Source organism: Corticium candelabrum, chromosome 3 (assembly GCF_963422355.1).
Source record: "Corticium candelabrum chromosome 3, ooCorCand1.1, whole genome shotgun sequence".
Lineage (NCBI taxonomy): Eukaryota > Metazoa > Porifera > Homoscleromorpha > Homosclerophorida > Plakinidae > Corticium > Corticium candelabrum.
The window spans coordinates 6,248,067-6,276,035 of NC_085087.1; the positions used below are offsets into that span (position 1 = coordinate 6,248,067).

Consider the following 27,969-nt stretch of genomic DNA (forward strand, 5'->3'; position numbering starts at 1 on the left):
GACTTCATTTGTTTAGACAATCTAATACTAAATCAAGGACGCACCAAAAACTATAATGTACGGGGACATACCAGTACATACACTCATTTTCTACCGACATCCGGGGATCACGTGCGTAAGGTCATCGACCTCATCATCTTCGACTCACCCACATGCTTCTCCATCGACTCTCAACTTGTCTCGCATTGCTCGTCCTAGCAGGTAAGCATCCACAAAAGTAAAGTACGACTCTCGCACCTCTGCACATGCACGTCCTCTCTGGGTGTGGTCAACGTCAACGCGCTTCTGTTCGCTGTTTCTCTGTAGGTGGCGACGCTCTGCATTTGTATGAGGAGACCGCATTGGACAGCGGATGGACCGTCTACCCAATCGGCTCCGTCATAGTCGAGAACACAACGATCACACTGCGCTGCGAGCGCAACGGCGTGTTCGTGCCCACCTATGGCATGAAGGGCTTCCACGAGACGAATTTTGCAGTCGCCATCCGAGGACGATCCGCAGGTGGAGGTCGAAACGGCGACGGATATTTTGAAGATTGGAAATTTGGAAGGAAGTATGAAGGCGAATGGAATTGTTTTACGATGGGGAGAGATGATCAGGGACGACAGGTATCACTGCGTGGGCCCACTCGCTTGTTGGAGCTTGCTGGTGAGTGATTTGGATGCATTGGTTGCGTTCTCAGATATGTACACCTTTTGTGTTGTCATGCAGCTGGTTGTATGATTTCATAGTCTGTGTGTTGATCAGTTTGTGATATGAATGTGGCTTCTAGATCTGAAACCTTTGTGTGTACGTGGAGGGGGAATTAAAAGGGAACGCTTTATGTTTTGTGGAAATGTCATTTGGGGGGGGGGGAAGATGGGAAACAATTATTGTGTGTGTATGCCTTTGTTTCTGTGTGGGTGTATGATCTGACTTTGTGCCTTCTTGTATGTGTGTGTCTGCCTGTCTGTTTGTTATAGCCTGTCTGTTTGTCTGGCTGTCTGTCTGTCTGTCTGGCTGTGTGGCTGTCTGTCTATGTGTCTTTCTGTTTGTCAAATACATATATTTTTAAATATTGCACTATAATACATTTGATGCTAAGTGATAAATTTTAACACAAACAGTCTCTATGACCTAATTATAAGCTAAAACAAAAGGCATGTGTGTCTGTCTGTCAAAGAAATATCTGGATACATTGGAACTCTGTGTTTGTCTGTCTGTGGGGCGATCAGTCAGATGTCTGCGTGCACGTGTTGTGTGTGTGTGTGTGTGTGTGTGTGTGTGTGTGTGCTGTCTGTCTGTCTGTCTGTCTGTCTGTCTGTCTGCCTTCCTGTCTAGCTGCCTTCCTGCGTGCCTGTCTGTCTGTTTGTTTGTCAGAGTCTGTTTGTCAGAGTCTGTTTGTCTGTCAGGTATGTCTGTGTGTATGTGTGCACGTGCGGGCATGTGTGTGTGTGTGTGTGTGTGTGTGTGTGTGTGTGTGTGTGTGTGTGTGCTCACTTTTGATGCTTTTGGAATGCTCTGTTGCAGTTGCTCCTACAATCACTAAGTTTGTTATTCCTAATGCCAATGAGTCGGGCTCTGTGACTATTGAGTGTGCATCTCTTGACTCTAAGCCTGTTCCTACCTACATGCTTATTAAGATGACTGAGTATAGGTACTCTGGCAGTCGTTGTGTCGCACTTCCAGCTGATTAGATGACTCCTTAACTGTTGGGTCATGGTGCCTTTTAGAAATAATTTTGCAGTCTGATGGACCGTGTGTTGCTGTATTATTGTTCCACTGTCATCTCTGAAGAGAGTCAAATTAGGGGCTCTAAACATTTTGTAGCCACTTGGTACGTCATAATTGTCACATGTTTATTAAGCTGCTGTTGTTTTCAGGTGTTGGTAAACTGAGATATTATTTGATGGAAGCAGGAAGTTTAGATGGACGTAAAATTGTTTGAAGCTTTTGACTTGCAAAGGTATTCACTTCTCGAGAAACATCCTAAAACAGCATTGTATGTCGAAATGTGTCAAATCAGCATGTGTGAATCAGTTTTGTCTTGATTTTTTTGCAGCATTACAATGGTTGGAAGAAATGCCTTATGGAAGAAGGGAAAAACATTGAAGTAGAAAATTTCTCTTTGAAGCTGTTGACATTGATCCAATTTTCTCAATGAAAATGAATCCTACAAATCTGCAGTCAGAATTTCCTCATTTCGCTTTTATCTACATCTCTTACAGTTGCTGATTTTTCAGCATTGATTTCATGGTCAAAATGTCTCTTTAATACTGCTGACTACACACGTGCTCAACGTGCTCCAGTTGAAGCTCCTTGAATCCTCAATAGTAACAAGCAGCCTAGCAACAGCAGACAGAGATCAGAAGGTCTGATATTTGAATAGAAGATTAATGTTGTGATTATTGAGTTTGTTTTGCAGTTAACCATCTACTAACGAGACTGAGTGCTGTTCAACGGCAACAATCTGAAGAGACGATTATTCCTGATGGGAAAGAATGAGCTGAAAAGACATGCAGATGGTGAGGACAATCATTGGCCTTGTAAACATTCTTCCTCTCTTGCTCCCTGTATTATTCTTGTTCTGTTTTGTTCTGCTTTTGTTCTCTCTCTCTCTTTCTTCCTCTTCTGGCCTTTTCTTATCCTCTCCCTTTTCGTGTGTGTACAGTATGTGCTTATGTGTGTGCCTGTAGCTTAATTACAGAGCATGAGATAACGGCCGGCCACAAACAATGCCTTTGGCCGACCAAATGAGAGGTTGCCATTTGACATGACCAATTTGATAAGAATGGCAATTATGGCTGTGAGTGGCCCATAGTTCTAACTAGCACTGGCTTTGGTGGCATTTTGCCGTCTGGACCCAATCTGTGCCGGCTGTGGCCGGCTGTAAACTTATTATTATGCCAACAAGAATACCCCTACTTACCAGTGTTAGGGACGTGCATAGACTGGAACCCTTTATATGCAATCTCCTACGTCTGTAGTAACGTAAGATGACGTTTGACTTTCACCCTGCTTTTGTTGGGACGACGTACATGCCTACGTAAATGCACACTTTCTAATCTAGGATATACAGGCTATCTTACCGAATTGTGAGGACCATATCCGGGAATGACGAACAAATATGAGTGAGAGCAGGAGCGCTCCTGACGAACATTATAACGTAGTCGAGAAACTGCCTGAAGCGTTTTCGATATGGAAGTCGTCACACGATTGGCTTATTGTTTGTCACACTGCAGACGGCATTCATGTGTTCTGTTCTGTCTGCTTGACGCAACGGCCAAGGTTAAGTGGTGGAGGATGTTTTGCTACTGCCTGGTGGATAACAGGATGTAGGAGAGTGAAGTTGCACTCTGAAAGATCATGAGGCATCTGCAGCTCATCGAGAAGCTATTGAGACTGATTTGAAGCGAAGACAAATGGAAAGAACGAGTGGGTTTGGTTCTGCTGTCACAAACCTAACCTTCTGTTGAATAACAGGTGTGATGACGCTGTGGTGTGTGTTGAAAGCTTTATAATGGATCGCCAAAGAGGCTATTTCACTAAGAAAGTGGCATTCGATAAAGGACCTTTCGGTGCAAGTAGCAGCGGGGTTTGTACCATTTGTGTTATTTCTTAGTTTTCATGAAATTGATGTCAACAACTATGGTCTATTTGTGACGTCATAGTCTGTTTGTGACATTATGACTATTGCCGACTGATGAAAATTCCTAGTTAGAACACTGTGGCTGATTAATTTGAATTCCCGTTTTCAGGGTCTGTAAAATATAGTCATGAAAGAAAGAGTTATATTTTGGGGTGAAATTGTCCAGGATACTCAGGTTTAATGATTACATTTCTGGAAACACAGGCCTTTTGGGCTCAGCAAAATGATGTTCTACTGGAAACAGGTATGTTGGGGTCTATTGGGTCCAAGTTAGAACCGTGCTATAGTCAGTGGGTTTTAGTTGGGGCCATGGATGTCTCTAACCAAACTTTAGTCTAGGTGCAGTGTGCAAAATAACGGCCGGACATCGGACATTTACCGACCGAACGAAGCATTTGTCCGGCCACTCGTGATTTCACTGGACAAAATGTTCGGTGGCGTAGCATCAGGTGAAGAATTCCATATGACCAACCCACATCCTCGCACATCCCAATGTCATGTCAACAAACGTATTTTCCAGAGTTTGCGCACGAAGCAAATGCAAACAGCCACGCGTCGTCATGTACAGTGTACAGTACAGTACTGCATGCTGTACTGTACGTGTATTTTGTCAAATCCCAGATGTAGCGATTAACGTACACACGCTGGGGCTCCGAGGGTTGCGTGCACAACAAAAATGCAGCGGACAGCCACGGGCCATAGAGATACGTGTACAGTACACGGTGAACACGGCAGGATAGGAAACTCAGAGATATTTGGGTGTAATGTTTTATGTAGGGGCTGTAAGAACCTGAAGATGAGTAGGTTGATAGCATAGCACGAAGTCACTGAACTACATACCATGGTAGACCACAGCTAGATTGCCACTAGCATAGCGTAGTGCATGTCCTTGGAACGATTGCAGTTTTCACGTCTAGAGGTATAGTGCATATTCGGACGAAGATGACGTTTCCAAAACTCACTAGGTACGACAATTGAAGAACTGAACGGGCATGCAGAATTTAATTAATTAAGTGGATGGGTTTGTAGCCAGAGCATAGTCTAGCTGTCAGAGGAGTGAAAGTCGGTCAATGGTTAGTCAGTCTTTTTTAGTAATTTGTCAGGTGGGTTGTACTAATTGCATGCATATGACTTTTTATCAAAGGCATGCAACATCAAAGTGTCATCTAGAGCCATGAAACCTGGCACATGGTCAAGCATCCTCCAGCTAGCTGCAGTGGCAAGTGTCTTTTGTCGACGTGTTTGTGCAGAGTATCCCAAGAGATTTGGTTTGGCAACACAAATACACGGACACGTGTACCAATCTCGAATTACTGCAGCACCCATGATAATTGTCATGAATTGATCCACTACAGTAACTAGATCTGAATGGAGAAACATATGCCTCCACCCAAACCACTTTGTGCCCTTGTGCTTGCATATCTAGTGTGGTGGACTCAGATGTTGAAAAAATGATGTGGTGGGATCAATGTGTGTACACGTTTGCTTGCACATGTCATTGCTTCACTCCTCGAGGAGGTATTGCAAGGTCTTTTCTCCCAAGCATGTGTCCATTGGACCCAGCAAGAATATATTAGTCTGTTAAATATATATATGATTAATTGTAAGTGGTAAGTAGTATTTGCCAGGATTGGAATGTCCGACCAGACATTTATAATGTCTGGCAAATTTTGAATTGACAGGACATGATGTCCGGTGGTCAGTCAAAGACTATTTCGCACACTGAGGTGGATGGTGGATTAGTAGTACCAACCCAGAGACTTATTGTTGCTCGCAGAGGATTGGATAGTAGGGCTCTTCCATTTGTCTAGTTGTGTGTGCATGTATTCATATTTGTGTGTATGTGTGTTGTGCTTTCTCATTTGATATAGTTTATTATAGTTCACTGTTTCTTATAGCATCTCACAACAGTGAATGGCTCAAATTAGCAGCCAAATCACTAACTGGCGAAGCTGTTGAATTGAAAGCAAAATCGTCTGACACTGTTGCCACCGTGAAGCGTCAATTGCAAACCAAGGATGACCCTTCATCATGGGATCTACTACTGATCATTTGAAATAAGAAGCAACTACACAATGAGCAAACATTGGCTGATGCAGGAGCAATTGATAGAACAATACCGAGTATCAGTTTTGTCCTTGTCAGTTGACCTTCTATTCAATACATTATAGTGTAGAAATTGTAATGATGGTAAGGTTGTAGGTGGTGTGACAGACATGGGAGTAAATGTAGGTGAATTATTTGTTCAAGCATTATCACTAGCCCAGAGCAGTCGAAGTAAGTCAAGTCAAGATTGTCATTGTTGGCAGAAACAGAACAGACAAAACGTCTCTTGAACGACCCTTGCTCAAACAGAAGTTTTTCTTTTTTAGACAAAATGTTTAGACAAACACATAACTAGAGCAGTCATTCGTGCACTGCATGATCTAATGCAAAGGGTTCAGGTAGTGACGGTGAGAGTCAACTTGAGCTAGAGCTGACATTTAATAGAGAATCTATATCGGCTGATACTGGAGAAAGCAGCGTGGACAGAGACAAACTTGCATGATGAAGTGACAGTTCTAACCGAAGGGATTGCTTGTGCTATTCAAGATTTTTGAAGTGATCGTGATCTTCTAAAGCAGGAAGATTTGATAGTTCATGGTACCATTTTGGATTTGGGAAGACAGAAGCTACTTCTGTCTGGTCAATCTTAGTTTCTAGGCAGGGGTGTAGTGTGACTTCTAAAAATGGGGGCTAAACTTCACAATGCTACGGGACACTCTCACTTTTATGGACATGCCCATTTTTATTGGCTTGTAATTGGTTGATACAATAGAATCAGTGGCAGATCCAGACTGGAAAAAAGGATGATCTATATACTATATATAGCTTTGCTCCTCACACGTATTTACAGTCCACAATTTTTATGACCACACCTACAAATGATGGGCTATAGCCCGGTCTAGCCCATGCCACGCTACGCCCCTGTTCTCGGTGACACTGCTAATTCATTCTACGTTCCTTCTGCCGACTCGGAACAAATTCCAATGGACAACCACTGATAGAGACAAACTATGATAATGTGTCTTTATGGGCATGCATGACTTTTTGGCAGGAGATGAACATAATCTTGAAGACCTTTACTCTGGTGATGATTACATTGGCATGTCAAAGGAATGTGCATCACCAATTGCTGATTGGTACACATGTCAATGATGCTGACGAAGAAATGATTAAGCAACAGAATCAATTTCTGTTTAAAAAGTTTTGCAATAAAGCATTTCAGAAGGACATCTTGCAACCATCTGACCAGCATGATGATTGCAATTGGTTCTTTTGTGGTGAGAATTCAGTGTCTGATCCTGACAGTCCAAATTAGGATGCAGGTATGAGTGCAGTGAAGCAACTTATTGAAGAGATGAAACTAATTTATCATGCAAGAAATATATTATTGTCACCATTGACACACAACGGCCACTTCACGAAATTGCATCTCTGTGTATACAGACATGGTCACATTCATCTGTTCATTGTTAAAAACTTCATGAAGTAAAAACACCAGGGTTGCCTTATTTTCAGTTTCGATTGAATATTCATGTGGATATCAACAGGTTGGTATGAACACAAACCATTAAGAAGACATAAGCTCAACGTACAACTGGCTGTCGATGAGAAAGCTGCACTCTTGCTTTTACGACCATACAGATGATGTAGCAAGAACACAACAACAATCACTGACATTAAGAACACATACAGAGCGAATGTACATAAGATGATGTCATGGATGTTACTGGAAAACTGTCACTGTTGGCAGAAGCTTGTCTTGAAATTAAATTTACATTAACAAGACAAAGATGTTAGAATAAGAAAACAAAGATGACTGCTTCATGCAAGCTGTAACAGCATTGAATACGTGGACTAATGTATTTGGTGACGAAGTAAATCGGGAAACAATAATCAGGGCAATGTGTAACATTGGGGTTGCAGATCTCAGGCTGAGATGTTTTGATCTCGACTTAGTAAAGCATGTTTGCCCACTTAAATTACTCGAATTTGATTAGATCATTGCATCACAATGTAGTATTTCAGTTTGCTGTGTTTGATTTCGTATTTATTAAAATGTATATTTTTAGTTTAGCACTTGAAATAGCGGTGCATGATACTCATTGTTCTATACACACATTGAGCCTGACTTCGATGTGATGGTTACTGACGTTGTATGTTCACATGGATCGCAATCTTGTAGTTTTTCTACTTAATAAATACCAGTCACTTACTCCGTCACACTACACGACTTACTGTCTCTAGCAGACTGTGTACAATACGTATACGCAAACAGGGCATTCCATCAAATTTTTATCAAAACTTACAATAACAGATCCATCTACAGTATCACACTGATATCATCTGTGATGACAGTCTTGTGTACCATGTGAGGTGGTACAGGAACACGTGACTGTGGTAGACTCCGTGTAAGTTCAATGAGCTATTTTACACAAGAAAGACAACCATCAGCATAATGCGGGAAAATTAATTAAATTAAACAAATTAAAACGCATTAGAGAGACTGGTGGAATGTGGTCATTTACACAACAAAGGTGTTGCCCTCCGGGTGGATATTGGTATCAATCGAAAGCTCGCTCTTCACATGCCGGATCTAATTACACTCACCATGGGGCTACAGAGACGTAAGTGAGAGAGAGGCGGGATTAGGGTTAATTGCATAAAGCTAAGTACATAATTGTTATAGCTAGTAGGCTGTTAACAGTAACCCAACACAGTATAGTAGTCTCGCGCAGCCAGCCCGATGGTGTCCCACAACAGAGGCGTCGCTCTACTGTAGGTCAGAAGAAGCAGGAAGGTCAAAGTCTTCATACTGATAGTGATGTCATCAACGCTCAAGAATGCACTAAATGGCTGGTCAGTTTGGTTCTGATATGGTCAAATTAGTCGAGTTCTCGTCGTTTCCAGACGCTTCTCTGAGCCAGAAGTGAATGAGTGTATGTATCTGGTAACATAGAGCTGTTCCTAGAAGAGGCAACTGACACATACAACCAGTGAGCGCATAGAAACGTCCAGGTCTGTTGTCATGGGTAAGTTGTCATTGACATCATTAACGCTCTGAAACATAGATGTTAATTGCCTCCTGTGACAACATAACATCCGTTTACACAAGCACTACGCCACGCCTTAGGGTGTACTGTACTGTACTCTACATTCTCCAGTCTCTCTAATGCGTTAACGCACTTAGTTCCTACTCCTCGATCTACAACTCCAGTGGTTTAGTCTTCATGTCTTTCGGTGCCTCTTCTCCAGCATGTCTTCTAACCTACCTATACGGAGTGAAATGCGAGCAGTTGGAGGATCCAACGTAGGTCATGCCTAGACTATTTCTACACTTTCGAAAATGCGATAAAAACTCACCATGTGTCTAGACACAATATGAGTTTTACGTCACAGATTTTGTGGTGAATACTGCACGTTTGAGCTAATGGTATACGAAATGTTTCAGGAAGCTCTGTGATGGAGATCACTTGGCAGTTATTCCCAGAAAGGAGGCATTTGGCACCACGGGATTTACAGCGATGGCAAATGCTATCATTTCACGGGAAACGGGAAACGACAAACGTCAGGCTACGATATCTCTAGATTCTTTCATGGATTTCGTTGCAGGGCGTATTGCAACTTTCATTTTCCGCTACCCACAAGACGGATATCTCCCACCGAACGATGTGGTTGCCAACGCGAGGCAGATATTTACAACAAAGAAATGGCCAGAATACTCACTTCTGTGGAATAACTGCGAGCACTTTGCTACGTACTGCAAGACTGGAAAGGGATATTCTACTCAAGTGTGGGACGAGGTTCAGCGTATTTTTGCATCAGCTGTGGCTGGTGCTAGAGTGCTTGTACCACTGGAAGTGTCAGTCGCTTCACTGATAGCAACAGCCAGGCTGGGTAGAAAGCTTGGGGAACTCAATCCAGATGAAAAGGCAAAAAAGAAGTAAATGCTAGGTCAATGTGTACTTGTATTTGTAGTAGGTCTACATTTGTCTTAGTCTTAATGAGTGTTGCAATGTGTTGATATATTAATTTGTCGACTGCTGGGGTTGTGAAAGATAGGTTTTCGTTTTTGAAGGAACAAGAATAATTTTGTTCTCAGGAGATTACATTTCCAACACCCACGCAGATGTTTGTTATTTACTTTACTTTCCGTCACGTGCCAAACCACGTTGACAGCGGACAACTCCGCTCTGACACACAACGTTGTGCCAGTGAATACCCCGGTCCCTAGCTGTGTAGGTACGTGCATGGTACACAACACGCTACCTTTACCGTAGATGAACCGGTTGGAGGAGAAATGCTACGTATGTATGTATGTATGTGTCTAGATAGGCTCCGCACTACAAACTGTGGTGACGAAGTAAACAGACTCGTTTGTTGTTTAGGAAAAATTGAGACACAATTAAACATTGACACCATCAACCTACTACAAGTAGTAGACTGCGCGCTTTCACGGGCACACCAAATAGAGTACACGGTACCGTACAAGGGTGGGCGTGGTACTTTATCGCATTTCTTCATTTGCATGACGTCACACAACTCACCAAGTAAACAGACATGCACGTCCATCGTTCTCGACGCTTTCTGAACTCTATTTGAAGTCAACTCAACTGAACGCTATTAAAGTCAACTCAACTGAACTCTATTTGAAGTCAACTCAATTGAACTCTATTTGCTCAACTCAACTCAATTATTAACTCAACTAACGTAGAACAGTGTGCGGCTACAACTGAAAGAACATGGTCATAGCTAGTCAGCTACAGCTAGCTAGAGCTAGTTACTAAGTAGACTACTATGCCAATGTTAGGTATAGCTGCTAGAGTCAATAGTGCTAGACAATGATTGTAGAGTTCTACCGTGTCGCTCGATGATCTCTGGGCTGTCAATGTAGACGCGTACGTTCATATCTGCAATCAAGCTGCGTGACAAGGAGGCACCGACACCTTGGGTTGTGGCAGATAGAAACACAATTGGTAGTTCCGTGTCCGACGAAATGAAAAAAATGTGACCTGCTATAGAGTACCACGCCCACCCTTGTACGGTACCATGTATCACATATAGTGTGCCCGTGAAAGCGCGCAGTCTACTACTTGTAGTCTATAGCTATAGGTTGACGGTTTCGATGTGTTAATTGTGTCTCAATTTTTTTCTAGACAACAAACGAGTCTGCATACTTCGTCACAACAGTTGCTAACTCGGCGATCCGCGAATGCGGAGCCTATCCTAAGTACCTAGATATTGGTAGCATTTCCCTCCAACCGGTTTATCTATGGTAACGGTAGCGTGTTGTGTACAATGCACGTACCTACACAGCTAGGGACCTCGGTATTCATTGGCACAACGTTGTGCGTCAGAGCAGAGTTGTCCTCAGGCGAGAGCTGCCAACGTTGTTTGGCACGTGACAGAAAGTAAAGTAAAAACAAGCACCTGCTTGTGTGTTGGAAATGGAGACACGCGTTTGAATGGAAGCTCCGCAGAGACTCCCGCTGTGTCTAGTGTCTTCGGTCATTTCAACTTTCTATTCATGTTAGAAATTGAATAAGCGAACTGCGCGTTCAAGTTTCTAGTTTTAAGCACATAGATGCCTAAAAATCAAACTTTAAAAAATGAATCTAAAGATCACAAGAATCAAACATCAAAATATGAAAAAATTAAACAAAAAAAGAGAATAAAAATTAAAATTAAAAATTTAATAAATACAAAAATTTTAAATATAAATGCAAGTAAGCAATTAAAAGTGTAAAATAAAAAAAATTAAATAAATTAAGAAAGGCAAATAAAAATTGATAATTGAAAAATGAAACATGACAATTGAAATGTAGAAAATTAAATAGCCGGACCATCCACTGACCAAGCCACACGGAGCTCAGCGAACTACGGGCAACGCCATTACACATCCGGGAACACACAAACAGACGTGCGCGCGCACGCTTTAATTAATGATACTATTGATATTTGATGCATTTTTAGCAAACATTTTAACGGTTTTTAAAGTTTTTGGCACTTGTATCTGCTTTGCATAATTACGTATATTGCTGCTGTCACAACTATTGCTGCTATTGCTAGTGCTCTATATGTTCTATATGCACAATAATACAAAGATAGACAAATGATGTCCAGTGTCATGTACATGAGAGCATCAACATGACCTGGCTAGTCAGCATATTGATTTTACTGTAGATTTACTAGTGTAACCAACAAAGCACTAACTACAAAAGCAGACTGTGAACAAAGAAGCTTATGACTGTTAAAAACCGGTGGTTTGTTTACAGCACAAGTAGACAAGCTGGATGAGTAAGCTTCATTACCAGTAGATAAGCTAAGTTGTTTCTTTTATTAAACGAATTTGGTATCAAGACTAAGTTGAAACAAACGTCAACAGATAAGCTAGTTGTCTAGCATTATCTTTGTATGTTTGAACATGCATAAATGCCAAACGTAATCTAGCCTTGGAGTCCCGCAACAGTACGTGAGAGACATAAACTGTACGGTATCGACCATGAAAGAAACATTTTGCAGCGGTACAATCGTGTGTGAATAATTATATAGCAATATAACAGCGGTATCTATTCTAACTAAGCTGTTTAATCAACGATTCTACGTATACTCGACAGTTCCAGACCAACATTATCCGGGAGCTTAGATAGCGCCTACGTTGTTCGACGACTACGTAAACTCTGCCGCTATACAATGGCTGATGCTAGGAGACTGAAGGTAAGTTAGAAAACGTGTTTTTTTGGGTAACGTCGTTATGCATGGGTATTCTTGTTGCTTGTTTGTTGTGAACATTGAAACCATGATGCGAAATGACTGACTCACATGCTAAGAGCTGTGTGCGCGTAATTGTAGGGTTGTACAGTAATTGTAGGCCGGTTTCATAATAGAAAGTAAAGTACGAAAGCGCATACGCTTAATTTGGCTATAGTTCTTTGTTGCTGTTTGGTTGTGCCCATGGCTGTACACGTCGATCAGTTCATTCCTTTTGTACACAGCATTCTCTTTTCAGATTTCATACGTGTACACGCATTGTACATTGTCTGTTAGTCGTTAAACGCACATTTTAAAGAAAGTGTTACATACACAGATGCGCAAAATCTAGTAAGAGATTGTATACCTTGTCATGCAGTTGGTGTTATATATCTGTTGTTTCGTCTGCCTGCCTGGTTGTGTGTTGTTTTTTCGTCTTTGTCTGTCTTTTTTGTCTGTCTGTTTGTCTGTTAGTCTCTCTGATTGATGCTCTGCTTGTCTGTGAGTCAGCTGCATGTTTGCTTGCATGCTATCCTGGTAAGCCATAGTGTTTGTCTAGTGTAACAATATTAATTGAATGGTATTAATTGGCAATAGACATATTAAGTGGTTCTTAGATAGTGAATTACATAAGGGTAACAATTAAGATCTTGCAAATTTGATGGCTAGGCTGGTCCCACCTGTTGATTTGTACCCATGCACATAACTGCATAGTTTGTCTATCTAGTAGTGTAGATGTAATGTGTATCTAAATAAATATATACACTGTAACTGCGTTTAGCTGGTCAAGATTGGTTGGTTTATGTTGTAATGTAATCAAGCATATATTGTAGACTAGTTGACATATATATATATATATATATATATATATATATATATATATATATATATATATATATATATATATATATACTAAAACAACTAAACCAATTGTGTGCTTAATGCTATCATGCATTTACGTAGTGCAGCCTTTCATCGTGCCATGATATAAGCAATTGCTTTAGTATTTACGTGTCCATTGTAGTTTCCAGCACTGTTTCTGATGTGCCTGTACTCTGTTCCAAAACCAAGAAAAGAATCTGGTGAATTACAATTATTCTCATTGTTAGCAAGAAATCCCAAACGAGCTTTAGCATGATTTGAGGTGTAGCGCGAGTGAGTGCCTCTTGCGTTGAATCCTTCCTGTATTCAAAAACAAGAGTCTCACTATATTACCAATACGGCCTGGACGGTGCATGGCGCTTTAGTTTAGTGTTGATGGCAAGTAATACATTTTACTGCAAAAAGCCTTCTTACAACTAACTACACAAATTGATGGGCAGAAACCGGGTTGTATGTACATAGAAGCACAAACTGACGTAGGAGGGAGTGCAACAAGTTTGTCAAAGTAAATAAAAGAGAGTGTTGCATTAAACAAAATATTGATCATACTCCTGACACAGCAAAGCAAAACAGCAAACTCTAGTAGGAAACAGCTAGCACCTCCGGTAACAGGTTACAACTCAGACAGTTTCAAACTATAGATACTTATTTTCTCTTCCTTTAGTTAATTAATGATACATGCGGTGCCGCACTATCAGTCAATATTGTCAGTTTTGCCTTTGTAAATATTAACAAGCCTTATAAATGCAGTTAAGTTACGTTTTCAGCCATAGTTTTAGTCTCAGCAATGCATGAGAGCATTTGCTGAAATAGTTTAGAGACCATGTATGTGCCCTTCTGGTGCTCTCCGGTTTTGTGATTATTTTTTAGTTATACGGCATTGTCTTATGTTATTTTTGTATATTTTTATTAGAGCTATAGGATTAGAATTAGGGTTAGTACTGCTTTCGTTTTATCTGAAATATACTGTTATTACTATACATCTAACATGCAGGCAAAGAGCAAAACGTTTAGCTAAATTGAATTGCTCCTATTGGGACGCATTATTGTACGTCTGTGTGAATTTGTTATGTGTTTGATGTTTGGAATGTCATGTGCTTAGCTCACCCTATTGCAGTGTTGCTGCAGAGATGACGTTGGTAGTAAACTTCTCCACTTATTTTCACCAATACTCGTGCTTGTGTAGTTTCCATCAGCAATAAGACTGTAGAGAGATGATGCTCTGTAGCTGAAAGTGATCCACCTCATCGTTCCATCTACTTTCATTCCCAAACGAAGTTCAGTAAATGGTAGTGTCCAATACGAAGCCAGCTTTGCTTCTTTGTCATCCAAATCTAAATTAGTTGGTTGGAATGTTTCCTTGTTTGACCACAGATCGCTTTCATAGACAAAGTTTTGTTGATTTCCATCTATTTTCATGATCAGAGTCCAACCTTCATTAGCATCACAGAAAACCTGTTATAGACAAAATGTCATTGTAAATTATAGAAATTCATTTACTAAAATAGCTATACAGTTCTAGCTAACCTGATAAGGTATATCATTGTTGGATGGTTTAATCCAATACTTTCCATTTTTGTCAGAAGACTTGTAATAGAGTGCTATTTCCTTACACGATGGTACAGGCAAAAGAGGCGATTTGCCGGGTGTTAGTATAGACAGTGTCAGCCAGCTGTTACCGTCACAATACTCTACCTCCCTTACTTGCTGATTGTACTTTATCATACCTGATCAATACATTTACTGAATATACTTAATTGTTTATTTGTAATGCATTCTGATATGCTTTACCTTTTCTCTCATTAGAGCACACGTTTGAACGGAAAATACCTGGTGCCCCCCTCGGTCCGGTTGGGCCCATAACTCCCATCTTGCCTGTGACACCTTTTGGGCCAACTTTTCCTGTTGCCCCTTTATCACCTAAAGTTGGTACATACGATAAGAACTTATGTAGAATTAATTTTAGAACAAGGTTAAATTTATTTGTAAATTTGAATTGTGAAATTTAATTTTATAACATTTAAGTGTTTAATTAAAGTGTTTAATTGAAGTAACACAATTACTTTAGATATTTGTTTGACAGTAAATTGATTTCACATATATTAGGTGATGCAGCTAGGTAAGAGAAATCAAATAAATTTTGTTTCTCTTACATACCAAGTTCCACTGAAGTGCAATAAACAGGTTTCGAATTATTAGAACTGCTTACGTTTTATTCTTTCTAGAACATTTAGTACACAGTTTCTGCAGGAGCATATAGAGAGAGAAAATGTCTTTTATGTGCTCCTGACTTCAGCTTTAAATATTATTTTAATATTATTTGATTCTATTATTTAAATTAATAAATCACGCAATACCTTTTTCTCCTCTTTTTCCTTCTGGGCCAGGACCTCCAAGATCGCCACGATCACCAGGAGAGCCAGGAGCGCCAGGAGGGCCAGCAGATCCAGGAAGACCTTGAATGCCTGCTATATTTACTGTACAGTACACGTTATTACTCTATCCAATGGTTACAAATAGTTATATACAATGTGTGTCTACCTGAACAGCAAGTGTGTTTGCAGCCTTTGCTTTCCTACGAGAAACAAAGAAATTGTTGACTTCAAAATCGTGCACGCTGTGGTGCTTTAAGGTAAAGCATTGCAATGACTAACGTCTATATCATTACCGTCTCTTCTACGTCCGTCGTTGCTTTAACGGTCACCGTCAACGACAAGAGCACAACGAGTCTGATTCCCTGCATGGTACAGTACAGTACGTCGTGGGAGAGAAACTGTTGATGGTGTCTCAGCAGACTTGAACGGTAGAACTGACTGCTGGCAGTCTAGTATTCGTCATTTATAGCTTTAGGTGCCACGGCGATCAACATGGTTAGCACATAACGCTCCTCCTTGTCGCTACAGCCGACGTCATTATGGTCATATAGTCTTACCACAAATGTTTGTAGCGGCAGTGTAGAGTAACTTGCAGTACCATTTATGGTTGTCTTTCGAGCTGGACCATCTAAGTGACTGGGACTTGGCAACTTGGCAAGTTGCATGAGTGTCTAACCCTACGTGCCAAGACGCCAAATTTGGCAACACTTTGAGACAATTTATCAGAAATTTGGCGACAGCGTCATTGATCCGACGCTATTCAAGCACCGTTTGCAGGTGGTGTGGGAAGATGCTCACGAGCGGGGCCTATGGCGCGCCATGTGTGTCAAAAGTCGTTTCGTCGGCTCAGTGATGTCGATTCGTCGGCTCATGATGTCGATTAGTCGGCTCGTTGATGTCGATTCGTCGGCTCGTTGATGTCGTTTCGTCGGCTCGTTGATGTCGATTCGTCGGCTCATTGATGTCGTTTCGTCGGCTCATTGATGTCAGCGGGTGGTGGTGCATGACCATTTCGCCCATTCCATTTTCAATTCCCAGCAACAATTGAATGAATATTGAATTAGAAATTGAAAATAGCCTAGAAGTTGCTTGTAATCTCAATATTCAATTCTATTAAAAATTAAAATTGACTGATTGACAAACTATAATTATTTGCGGATTAAAATAAATATTGAAAACATATTTAATTTCTAACCAATTTCCTTTTTCAATTCAATGGAATATTGAAATTGAAAGCACGTTAGTTTAATTTTCAATGTTAAATTCAATATTCAATTTAATTTAAAAATTACATTTTGAATTTGCATGGCCAATTCGTCCATTCCATTTTTAATTTTTGAGACAAATTGAAAATCGAATATCAAATTAAAAATTGACTGGCGTTGCTTGCTCTTACAATATTCCATTGCATTGAAAATAGAAATTGATTAAAGACCAATTGTTATTTTAATATTCATTTACTTTGCAAATAGATTCAATCTTTTCATCCGTCCAATTTTTGTAAATTATGAATATCAAAGTATAGCCTCTGATGCAATTTTCTTTCTCCGTACTAAATGTAAATAGAAAGTTACCCGCAGTTGCTAGCGCGAGCCATATCTCTTAGACGGCATAATGACACCGCGCGGGCGGTCGCCTGTGACTTCAATATTCAATTCTATTGAAAGACGAAAGTTGTGTATACCTTAGCCACGTCCAGCCACGCCTCTGGCACCATGCAAGGTAATGCAATTAATTAAGAGATGATGGACGAGACAACAAATCGGTCTATAATGATTGACGCAATGTTGATTCTAGATAGTTGCGTGGAGTGTTTCCAAATCGACTAGGCGTCAACTTCCCAGTGCAGGCTAGACCCTGATCTCGTTGACTCTAGACCGTAAGCGTGCCTCCATGCTACGGGCTTCCCTTGTCAAGGCAAGGAATGTCTCATGCTTGGGCGTGATGGTTGACGAGAGCCCGTTGCAAGTGCTTACCGATTTGTTGTGAGAGGTCGGTCGCGTAGCTTTCTCGTCCATCTCCTAATTTGCATTATATTGCATGCATGCCAGAGGCGTGGCTGGACGTGGCTAAGGTATACACAACTTTCTTCTTTCAATAGAATTGAATATTGAAGTCACAGGCGACCGCCCGCGCGGTGTCATTATGCCGTTTAAGAGATATGGCTCGCGCTAGCAACTGCGGGTAACTTTCTATTTACATGTAGTACGGAGAAAGAAAATTGCATCAGAGGCTATACTTTGATATTCATAATTTACGAAAATTGGACAGATGAAAAGATTGAATCTATTTGCAAAGTAAATAAATATTGAAATGACAATTGGTCTTTAATCAATTTCTATTTTCAATGCAATGGAATATTGTAAGAGCAAGCAACGCCAGTCAATTTTTACTTTGACATTCAATTTTCAATTTGTATCAAAAATTAAAAATGGAATGGACGAATTAAATTGAATATTGAATTTAACACTGAAAATTAAACTAACGTGCTTGCAATTTCAATATTTCATTGAATTGAAAAAGGAAATTGGTTAGAAATTAAGTATGTTTTCAATATTTATTTTAATTCGCAAATAATTATAGTTTGTCAATCAGTCAATTTTAATTTTTAATAGAATTGAATATTGAGATTACAAGCAACTTCTACGCTATTTTCAATTTCTAATTCAATATTCATTCAATTGTTGCTGGGAATTGAAAATGGAATGGACGAAATGGTCACGCACCCTGAGGCCACCCGCTGACATCAATGAGCCGACGAATCGACATCAACGAGCCGACGAATCGACATCAACGAGCCGACGAAACGACATCACCGAGCCGACGTCGACATCAAAGAGGTTGTAGCGGTACGAAAATTAAACCGATTAGCTTGAACCTAACAGAAATGATTTATCTTTACTTTGATATAAATTTGCCGGTGTCCCGTATTAGATCGGGGACGCAGGCCGGTCACGTGACGTACGATCGACCGACGGACGACTAGCTGCGCCTCCTTGCATGTGCGCTCATGATCACGAGTGCAGATGCAAACCTTAAGTGTTACACACGTGCGGGCACACACACACACACACACACACACACACACACACACACACACACACACACACACACACACACACACAGTGACTGGCAGCAGCCTTGATTCAGATTAGTTAATAGAGAACTGCTTGTGCTATTAAGTGCTTTTATCTAGATTTAATGTAGAGTACAAACTGTTTGTGGAGTCAACTGTGCTTTCTGTGCTTTGTGTGTGTGCTTGTGTGTGTGTGTGTGTGTGTGTGTGTGTGTGTGTGTGTGTGTGTGTGTGTGTGTGTGTGTGTGTGTGTGTTCGTTTATCCTCGTGTATTTGAGATGTGGATTTAAATTCATTTAAACAGACAATTTAGTTCTTATAGTCATTGGTCAATGTGTACCAATAGCGCTAATTTTTCCAAGGACCTTAAGAATGGGGACCACATTGCAGTTGATGGCATAAGCTCTACTGCAGGTCTTGGATTATCACTTTGGCATCATGGCATTTACAATGACGGTTGCGTTTACCATTTTGTTGGTGGATCTAAAGAAAATGCAGGAATATGCAAGTCCGAATTCATGGAGTTCTTCAGTGAACGAAATGTACTTTATCAGTTTATAAACAAGGGTAAATGTTGCTCTCCAGAAGAGGTTATCCACAGAGCTGAGCAGATATTTCAAACTGGAGAATGGCCTGGCTACGAGGTGTTGAGGAACAACTGTGAGCATTTTGCTACATTTTGCAAGAAAGGAAAAGCATACTCCAATCAAGTCAAAGAATTTCTAACTGGGACTGTTACAACTATTGGAGTTAGGAGTGGGTTTGGTTGCTGCTGTGGGGGTTGCTGTTGCATCTGCACTCGGCTCGAGTGCAAGCAGTGACAACAACAATGATGATGATTATGACTACGATGATTAAAAGAATTAGTCTTTCTAATCGGTTAGAGCTAGTTGGTCGTTCTTGTCATTTGACAACTGAGGACTTGAATGTGAACAATTAGTATATGTACTCGTTGTTCCATGTTCTTTAGTGTTAGACCTGGCAAGAGAACGTATTGAGTTGCCTGCAGCTTTTTGGGGGTTGCTTGCGAAGTAATCTCTAAGGTCATTCAATGTATGGTGCACTGATTGCATAGGTGTATTATTATGAAATCTCTTAAATAAACAATAGATAACTATAACCATCTCATAGTAGGTTAGTCTATGTACTTGTGCTAGATGGACTAACCTACTATGAGATGGTTATAATTATCTACTGTTTAATTGCGCGTAGTGATCACATGCACTCACTCACTCACTGATTTATTAACTAATCAAGTTGCTCCACACATACACTCTGTGACTCCTTTAGGGAGGATATACAATTACTGGAAATTTTCTTTGATTAGAACAATGATCAGATTGGTGGTGACCATCCTCCCACCCTTTCAATTCGAACAAATGTTTGAAACATGTTTACAACACTGATGTTCCTGAAAAACTTCAACGGCGTTTATCAACCTTACTTTCCCAAATAGAGTAGCTTTGCATCATGACAGGCTTTAGTAATACCACCAAGCAAAAATAGGACTAGTTGTCTACTATATAGTAGATGTTGCTCTAGGAAACAGTCAGCACAAACAACTTGGCACATGGATGTTAATTGCAGCTCAATGCGTTGTGACACAGAGGTGATTCAGTATGTGGACTAGTAGGCTGTAGTTAGACTAATACTTTTAGTGTCAGACATTTTTGGGTCTCTACCCCACTCACCCAGTTCTGAATGTTAATTGTTGGGATTGAATAAAATGTTTGGTAATTGGAGATTTTCTCTTTCTCACTCACTCAGCTCTTGCTCTTTGCCATGCTCACTTGTCACATGAACGTTACTGCATGGGGAAGAGCACTTAGAGGCGGATGACTAACGTACCTACACACACACACACACACACACACACACACACACACACACACACACACACACACACACACACACACACACACACACACACACACACACACACACACGCCTTGAACCTTGATTCCACCATACCTACTATGGGTTTTGGCAACGCAGCGTAATAGCGCTTCTCCAAGCAGCACGATCATCAGCATCACGAAGACTGATGCGTAATGACCTGAGGTCTCTTGTGACAACATCTATCCATCTCTGTTTAGGTCCATGTGTTGGTCTTGTTGCATTACTAAGTCTGCTGCGAAGTAGTTGTTTTTGGGGACGATTGTCATTCACGCGCAGCAGATGGCCCAGCCATTGCAATCGTTTCTGTATTGTCATAGCAATAGGGTCTTCACAAGCTTGTTCGAAATTGTCTGAATTCTTGATTTTATTCCATCTTGAGACACCAAGAATCGATCGAATGCACCGCATGTGGAATGTATCTAAGCGTTGCAAGTTTGGTTGTGTAACGGACCAAGTCTTACATCCATATAGCAAAACTGGTCTCACCAAAGCACGAAAAATTTTCATCTTTGTGGAGATTGAAAACTGTCTGTTGGTAAATACCCTTTTCTTCCAGGAACCAAAAACTTTACTTTCTTTGCTTATACGAGCATCAATTTCAGCAATGCATTCACCATCTTGGCTCATGATACTACCTAAGTAAGTAAACTCTGTAACGTTTTCAAGAACAGAACCGTCAAGAAGAATACATGGCTGTTCGCAACCAATGCTCAAAACTTTTGTTTTCTTGATGCTGATTTTCATTCCCATTTACAGCAGGACTCATGTAGACTGTCTACTAATTAAATTTTTGTAGTTCACCCGAGGTCTTCCCAATTAAAGCTAAATCATCAGCATACATAGCAGCTTTAATGACACTATAGTTTCTTGACGTTTGACTCTGTAGTTCATGTAGAGACTTCCCTCTTTCTTGTATTCAATTTCTACCCCGCCAACTGTAGCTTTGTTTAGTGCTTTGCATACAATCTTGTCCATGACGAGATTAAATGATACAGGAGACATAACACAACCCTGACGTACACCAGTTGTAACTTCAAATTTTGATGACTTCTCACCTCTAGATTTGACAACACAATGTGTTCCATCGTGAATGTCAACAATCAATTGTACAACTTGTTCCTCAATGCCTCTCTCTTTCAAAAGTAGTCTGAGAACATCTCTAGGTACGGAGTCAAAAGGTTTTTCCAGATCAACAAAACAAATATGGACAGCACACTCATGTTCAATGGACTTTCAATTAACTGACGAACCAACCATATTTGATCAATTGTTTCTCTGCCCGAACGAAAACCACATTGGGATTCTAGTAGTAGAGGTTCAACTGACTGTTTAAGTCGTTCCAGAAGAATATTTGCTAATACCTTTCCAGGTACACTGAGTAATGAAATACCACGATAGTTGTCGCATATTAGTCTGTCATTTTTCTTGAAAACAGGAACAAGAACTGAATCTTTCCAATCGTGTGGCACTCTTCCTAAAAACCAAACTTGTTGAAGAAGCTCAGATAGCGAAGCAAAAAGCTCCGTAGGCCTAGTTTTCAGTAATTTAGCTGTACACACACACACACACACACACACACACACACACACACACACACACACACACACACACACACACACACACACACACACACACACACACACACCGAGAAATGTTGCACTGTTAATTAACATAACTTAGTATAAAAGTAGATTGTGAACAAGAAACCTTATGACTGTTAAAAATCGGTTTGTTTACAGCACAAGTAGATAAACTAGATGAGTAAGCTTCATAACCAGTATATAAGCTAAGTTCTCTCTCTTGTTTAACAAAAAGTATAGCTGGATTGAAACAGAAGTCAACAGATAAGTTCATATTGTCGTGTATACAATCGCTAGCCGTGTATTTGTCAACTACACCAACTCGGAACTACAACAACTACAACAACTACAACAACCAGAGTCCTGCGCAAACTCTACAGATAACCACAAACATGCATCTAATTAATCTACTACACTCCTCTTTCCTTAAGTTGAACGATACCTAACTGGTACCTGTCTGTTCTGTCTCTTGGGATATCGTCTTCCTGGTGTTTCTTCTGTAACATCAGCTGCTTCCTTCGCAGTAGTTACTTCTACTGGCTGGCTGGAAGGTAGTGGATCTTGCACTGGTTGAAGTGGAACTTCCAGAGATTTACTTGTTTGTTCTGCTATCGATAATGGTATCTCCATATCAGGTATGTTCACTTCAACAGCATCAGTAGATGTAGGCTCAGCAACTGGTATCGGTATACTTCTAATATCTCGAACTCTCAGATGTTCTATGTGTACATATCTGGGTTGTCCATCTACTTCCACCAAGTAGTTCACAGGTCTCAATCTTTGAAGTATTAACCCATGAAGCCATTTTCCTCGTCCGTCTCTCCTAGGATTCAAAACACTAACTGTTTGCCCAGGGTTCAAACTCCGTGTTACTACTCAGGCTTGCTGGTATTGATCATATTGAGTATCTCTCACTTCTCCTCCCACATCAGGACGTAAGAGTGTCAACCTTGTCCTCAGCTCTCTTTTCATTAACATCTCGGCGGGTGTCCTTCCGGTAGTACAGTTAGGTGTAGTCCTGTACGTCAGTAAGAACAAAGAGATTTGGTGACTAATAGATTGTCCTACTGGCTTGGTGTTAAAGCTCTTTTTAGTTCCTGCACCAATCTCTCCACTTGACCGTTTGACGCCGGATGGTAAGGAGGTGTACGTTGGTGTCTAATACCATTGGCCCTGATGAACTCCTCAAACTCGTGAGCAACGAACTGAGGTCCGTTATCCGTGACCAGCTTGTGAGGAATACCATGAAAACTGAATGTTCTCCTCATGGCTTCCACAGTCTGGCCTGGAAGATTTCTAGAACTCTGACATTCGGGACAGGATCTGACCAAATCTTCAATATCTTTATCCAGTCTCGGCCACTAGTTAAAGCTGCGTGCGAGTGCTTTCATCCGACTGATCCCGAGATGTCCTTCATGTAGCTCTCCTAGAACAGTGGATTGCAAATTTGGAGGAATAATCACTCTGTTTCCCCACAACAAATACCCTTTTTTCTATGGTTAGTTCCTCGGCCCGCCTGTTGTAAGGCTGTAAATCTGGAGGTACTTGAACCTTGAAATTCCAACCAAAACTAGTTTGTTCGTATACTTTTCTTAGTACCGTATCGCGACTAGTCTCGGTGGCTACTTCTTTGCAGTGACAGGTAACTGCTCGCAATAATCTAAGTCATAAATCTCCTCATTCGGATCGATGACATCCACAGGAACAAGCAATCTTGACAGCATGTCAGCTTCTCTATTATTGGCTCCTGGGATGTACTCCAGATCATAGTTATACGCACTAAGGATTAGTGCCCATCGTTGTAGTCGTGCAGCAGCCAATGATGGAACTCCTTCCTTTGGACCCAGAATTTTCAACAGTGGTCTGTGGTCCGTGACTAAAGTGAATGACCGTCCCACCAAGTATTTGTGAAATTGTTTCACACCGAAAATTAACGCCAGTGCTTCCCGTTCCAGTTGCGCATAGTTTTCGTTCCGCCTTGGATAGGGTTCTTGATGCGAAAGCAATGGGCTGCACTGAAGCATCAGCCATAACATGGCTCAAACAAGCTCCCACACCATAAGGTGAGGCATCGCATGTCAACCGTACTGGTTTCGCAGATCATAATGAGTCAAGACACTAAACTCTAACAATTTCTGCTTTGCCTCCTGAAAAGCTCTCTTCTGTTCCCGTTGCCGTTTCCATGGAGGATTCTTTTCCAATAACACGTGTAAGGGTTGCAAAGTGGTAGACAGCGTGGCAAGAACCGGTTATAATAGTTCAATAAACCAAGGAAAGCTTTGAGCTCAGACACATTAGCTGGCTCTGGAGCATGCCTTGGGCATCTACCACGTGACCCAAGTATTCTACCCGAGTTTTCTTGAACCGGACTCCGACTTCACTCAGTCGTTTCAAGACTTGTCGTAGCCTCTCATCATGTTCTGCTTCCAACGACACAATCACCAAAATGTCATCTAGATAGCAGGTTACTCCTGCTATCGCTCTCAAAATTCCATCCATTGCTCGCTCCCAAATGGCAGGAGCTGTAGTAATGCCAAAAGGCATTCTAGTGTAGACAAACAGTCCCTTGGAGGTATTTATCGTGAGATATTTTTGACTATCCACATGAATCTTCATTTGCTGGTACGCTTGCTTCATGTCGAGTCGGGTGAAATACCGGCCTCCAGCTAATGTTGCGAAGAGATCTTGTGGGTTGGGCATTGGATAATTGTCCATCCCTAGGTAGGGGTTTATTGTCACCTTGTAATCCCCACAAATTCTGATAGAATTATCAGCCTTTCTCACAATGACAATAGGTGCTGCCCACTCACTGTTTTCCACTGGCCGTATAATGCCCTCTTCCTGCAGTCGATTAAGCTCCTCCTCTACCTTCTGTTGTAAGGCATAAGGCACTAGGCGTGGCCTATGGAACCGTGGCTTGGCATCTGAAGACAAAGTTGTCTTGGCTTGATAGCCTTGCAAAGTACCTACTCCCTCTGCAAACAACAGAGGAAAATTCTCAGGTACATTAACCATTTTCTTGTCGACTTTGAACAGAGAAACTCAATCAAGCTTGAGGTTTGACAGTCAATCTCGTCCCAAGATTGCTGGCTTGTCACTCACATCTACTGCAATCGACCGCTCCATGGATTGTTGCATTCCATACTTGATTGGTACAACAGCTTCTCCTTTCACCTTCAATCGTTCACCACTATATGATGGAAGTTGGGCAGCGCCCTTCTTCAGCTGAACGTGGGATAGAACTTCATTATACATCTGGGTCGGTACAACACTCACCGATGCTCCAGTGTCCACTTCCATCTCCACATTCCTGCCTGCCACCTCTATTGTCACCTTGACCACGCCTCTACCGGACAAAGAACACGATCAAAGCAAGCAAACGTTGACGTACAATTAAGTGTAAATACAGTATCAAACTTTCATGGTTGATATCGATGATAAAATATGATTTACTCTGCTGAAGCACGTACGACCGAGCAGCACTCAATAATTTAGTACTAATACACTCATCGTCTTTGCTGACGTCAACTGGCTGATAAAAAACCAGGATTGTCATGCAACAACTCTAATCTTGCCTTGGAGTCCCGCACAAAACAATAGCGTGACGTAAACTGTACGGTATTGACCTCTAGAGAAACGTTTCTCAGCGGTACCATCGTGTGTGAATAATGATATGGCAATCTCACAGCGGTAGCTATTCTAAGTAAGCTGTTTAATCAACGATTCTACTTACTCAAACATTCCATACGCTGTACTGGTGGTACCTTATCCGAGAGTTTATATCTAGCTCTAACTTGTTCGACTCGAAATAAGTAAACTCTGCCGTTGTACAATGACTGCATGACGCTAAGAGACAGAAGGTAAGTTAGAAAACGCGTTCTTTATGTAATGTCGAGAGGAATTTGTATTCTTGTTGCTCCCTTGATTTGAACATTGAAAACATGATGCAGAAATGACTCACATGATAGGACCTGTGTGCACGTGATGTAGAGTTGTAGTATTGCAAAGGCCGGATTCATGACATAAATTAAGTGCTGAAGCGCATCAATAAGCTTAGCTAAGTAATTAATTTGGCTATAGTTCTTTGTTGTGTTGTGGCTGTCAGATTATTTCTCTTGTCTAACGTCATTCTCTTTCAGATTACATGCAGACATTGTACATTGTCTGTTAGTCGTTATCCCACATTTTTACAAGAAAGTGTCACATACACAGATCTCTAAATTTTACTAATTGTATACCTTGTCATTTCATATGCATTGGTGTTTTTCTGTCGTTTCATCTGCCTACCTGGTCGTCTGTTTGTTTGTTTTTGTTGTTTTTGTTACGTGTCCGTCTTTTTGTCTGTCTAAGTTGTCTGTTACTAGTTTGTCTAATTGATGCTCTGCTTATCTTTCTGTGAGTCATGATCAGCTGTTCATAAGCTTGCTTACCTGCATGACTGCTATAGTGTTTGTCTAGTGTCTCATTAAAAGGTGCTAATTGGCAATTAATAAAAAAGTGATTCTTAGAATAGTGAGTTACCTATAGGGGTAACAATTAAGATCTTGCAAATTTGATGGCCAAGCTGGTCTCACGTGTTGGTTTTGTATTAGGGTTGCTGTACCCACATATGTACATAGTTAATTGTGTCTATCTTGTAGACGTGACGTGTGATGTGGGTGCGTTTAAATGAATATTTGTATACACTGTCAAAATCGTTGGTTTATGTTGTAATGTAATCAAGCATATAGTGTAGACTAGTTGACCTACTAAAACAATGTGGTGGATATCATACTGGGAGAAAACCATCTTAATTAATGCTATCATGCATTTACGTAGTGCAGCGTCTCATCGTGCCATGATATAGGCAATTTTTTTAGTATTTACGCGTCCATTGTAGTTTCCAGCACTGTTTCTGCTGCTCCTGTACTCTGTTCCAAAGCCAAGAAAAGAATCTGGTGAGTTACAATTGTTCTCATTGTTAACAAGAAATCCCAGACGAGCTCCAGCATGATTTGAGCTGTAGCTTGAGTGAGTGCCTCTTGTGTTGAATCCTTCCTGTATTCAAAAACAAAAGTCTTACTATATACCATTACCAATTAATTAAAACGGCCGGACAGTGGCGATTTAGTTGTTATATTTGATGTCGATGTCAGGTAGTACCTTTTTACTGCAGAAAACTGTCTTACAACTAACTACACAAGTTGATAGACATAGAAACCCGGTTTTAGCCGCACAAACTGACGTGCGGGGGTGGCACAAGTTTGCCATAGAAAAAAAGATATATAGTATTTCATTAAGCAAAACAGTAATCATGCCCTGAGGCTGACACAGCAAGAGAAACAGAAAACTAAAACACTAGTAACACCTTCGGTTACAACTCAAGACAGTTTCAAAGTATATATACTATTTCTCTGTCTTTGATAAACAATGCCGTCAACTTTCTCAGGCTTGTTTTTGTGACTATAAACAAGCATTATAATGTGGTTGAGTCGCAGGTGCAACGTGGCTGTTTTGTGGTTTATGTTCAGTCTCAGCAGTATTGTTTATTTTTAGTTATAACTGTTACAGTTAGGTGATGCTCACCCTATTGCAATTGTCCTGCAGAGATGACGTTGGCAGTAGATTTCTCCATTTATTCTCACCGATACTCGTACTTCTGTACTTTCCATCAGCAATAAGACTGTAGAGAGATGATGCGCTGTAGCTGAGAATGATCCATCTGATTGTTCCATCTACTTTCATTCCCAAACGAAG

General features: G+C 40.8%; 4 protein-coding genes across 6 annotated transcripts in view; 1 reads left to right on the plus strand and 3 right to left on the minus strand.

Moving 5' to 3' along the window:
* Positions 1-438: 438 nt before the first annotated feature.
* On the plus strand, positions 439-5,883 carry LOC134177392 (uncharacterized). 3 transcript variants are annotated; one of them, XR_009969491.1, is made up of 6 exons: positions 439-648; positions 1,863-1,945; positions 2,042-2,165; positions 2,223-2,351; positions 2,405-2,504; positions 5,527-5,883. XR_009969491.1 is itself a non-coding variant. In XM_062644171.1 (3 exons), the coding sequence occupies exons 1-3, from the start codon at positions 447-449 to the stop codon at positions 1,729-1,731; spliced, it is 348 nt and encodes a 115-aa protein (XP_062500155.1). In that variant the 5' UTR covers positions 439-446; the 3' UTR covers positions 1,732-1,755. The 3 variants fall into 3 exon arrangements, 2 of the variants coding, with proteins under 2 accessions (XP_062500155.1, XP_062500154.1); XM_062644171.1 differs by lacking the exons at positions 1,863-1,945; positions 2,042-2,165; positions 2,223-2,351; positions 2,405-2,504; positions 5,527-5,883 and adding exons at positions 1,510-1,636; positions 1,713-1,755; XM_062644170.1 differs by lacking the exons at positions 1,863-1,945; positions 2,042-2,165; positions 2,223-2,351; positions 2,405-2,504; positions 5,527-5,883 and adding an exon at positions 1,510-1,741.
* A 7,481-nt stretch (positions 5,884-13,364) lies between these two features.
* Positions 13,365-15,173, minus strand: LOC134177689 (uncharacterized skeletal organic matrix protein 5-like). Its single transcript, XM_062644468.1, has 4 exons — positions 15,095-15,173; positions 14,831-15,030; positions 14,411-14,758; positions 13,365-13,603 (listed from the first exon to the last, which is right to left on the minus strand). The coding sequence occupies exons 1-4, from the start codon at positions 15,171-15,173 to the stop codon at positions 13,394-13,396; spliced, it is 837 nt and encodes a 278-aa protein (XP_062500452.1). The 3' UTR covers positions 13,365-13,393.
* An 8,682-nt stretch (positions 15,174-23,855) lies between these two features.
* Positions 23,856-25,533, minus strand: LOC134177690 (uncharacterized protein K02A2.6-like). Its single transcript, XM_062644469.1, has 3 exons — positions 25,332-25,533; positions 24,583-25,259; positions 23,856-24,248 (listed from the first exon to the last, which is right to left on the minus strand). Exons 1-3 carry the CDS (start codon positions 25,531-25,533, stop codon positions 23,856-23,858), a joined length of 1,272 nt encoding a protein of 423 aa, XP_062500453.1.
* Positions 25,534-26,927: 1,394 nt separating this feature from the next.
* Positions 26,928-27,969, minus strand: part of LOC134177467 (uncharacterized skeletal organic matrix protein 5-like) — a 2,461-nt gene continuing 1,419 nt past the window's right edge. The window contains exons 5-6 of the mRNA XM_062644246.1: positions 27,799-27,969; positions 26,928-27,270 (exon numbers count right to left, since the gene is read on the minus strand). The exon at positions 27,799-27,969 is cut by the window's right edge and continues 177 nt beyond it. Coding sequence (XP_062500230.1) covers positions 27,061-27,270; positions 27,799-27,969 — 381 coding nt within the window. The 3' untranslated portion in view covers positions 26,928-27,060. The remainder of the gene's footprint in view (positions 27,271-27,798) is intronic.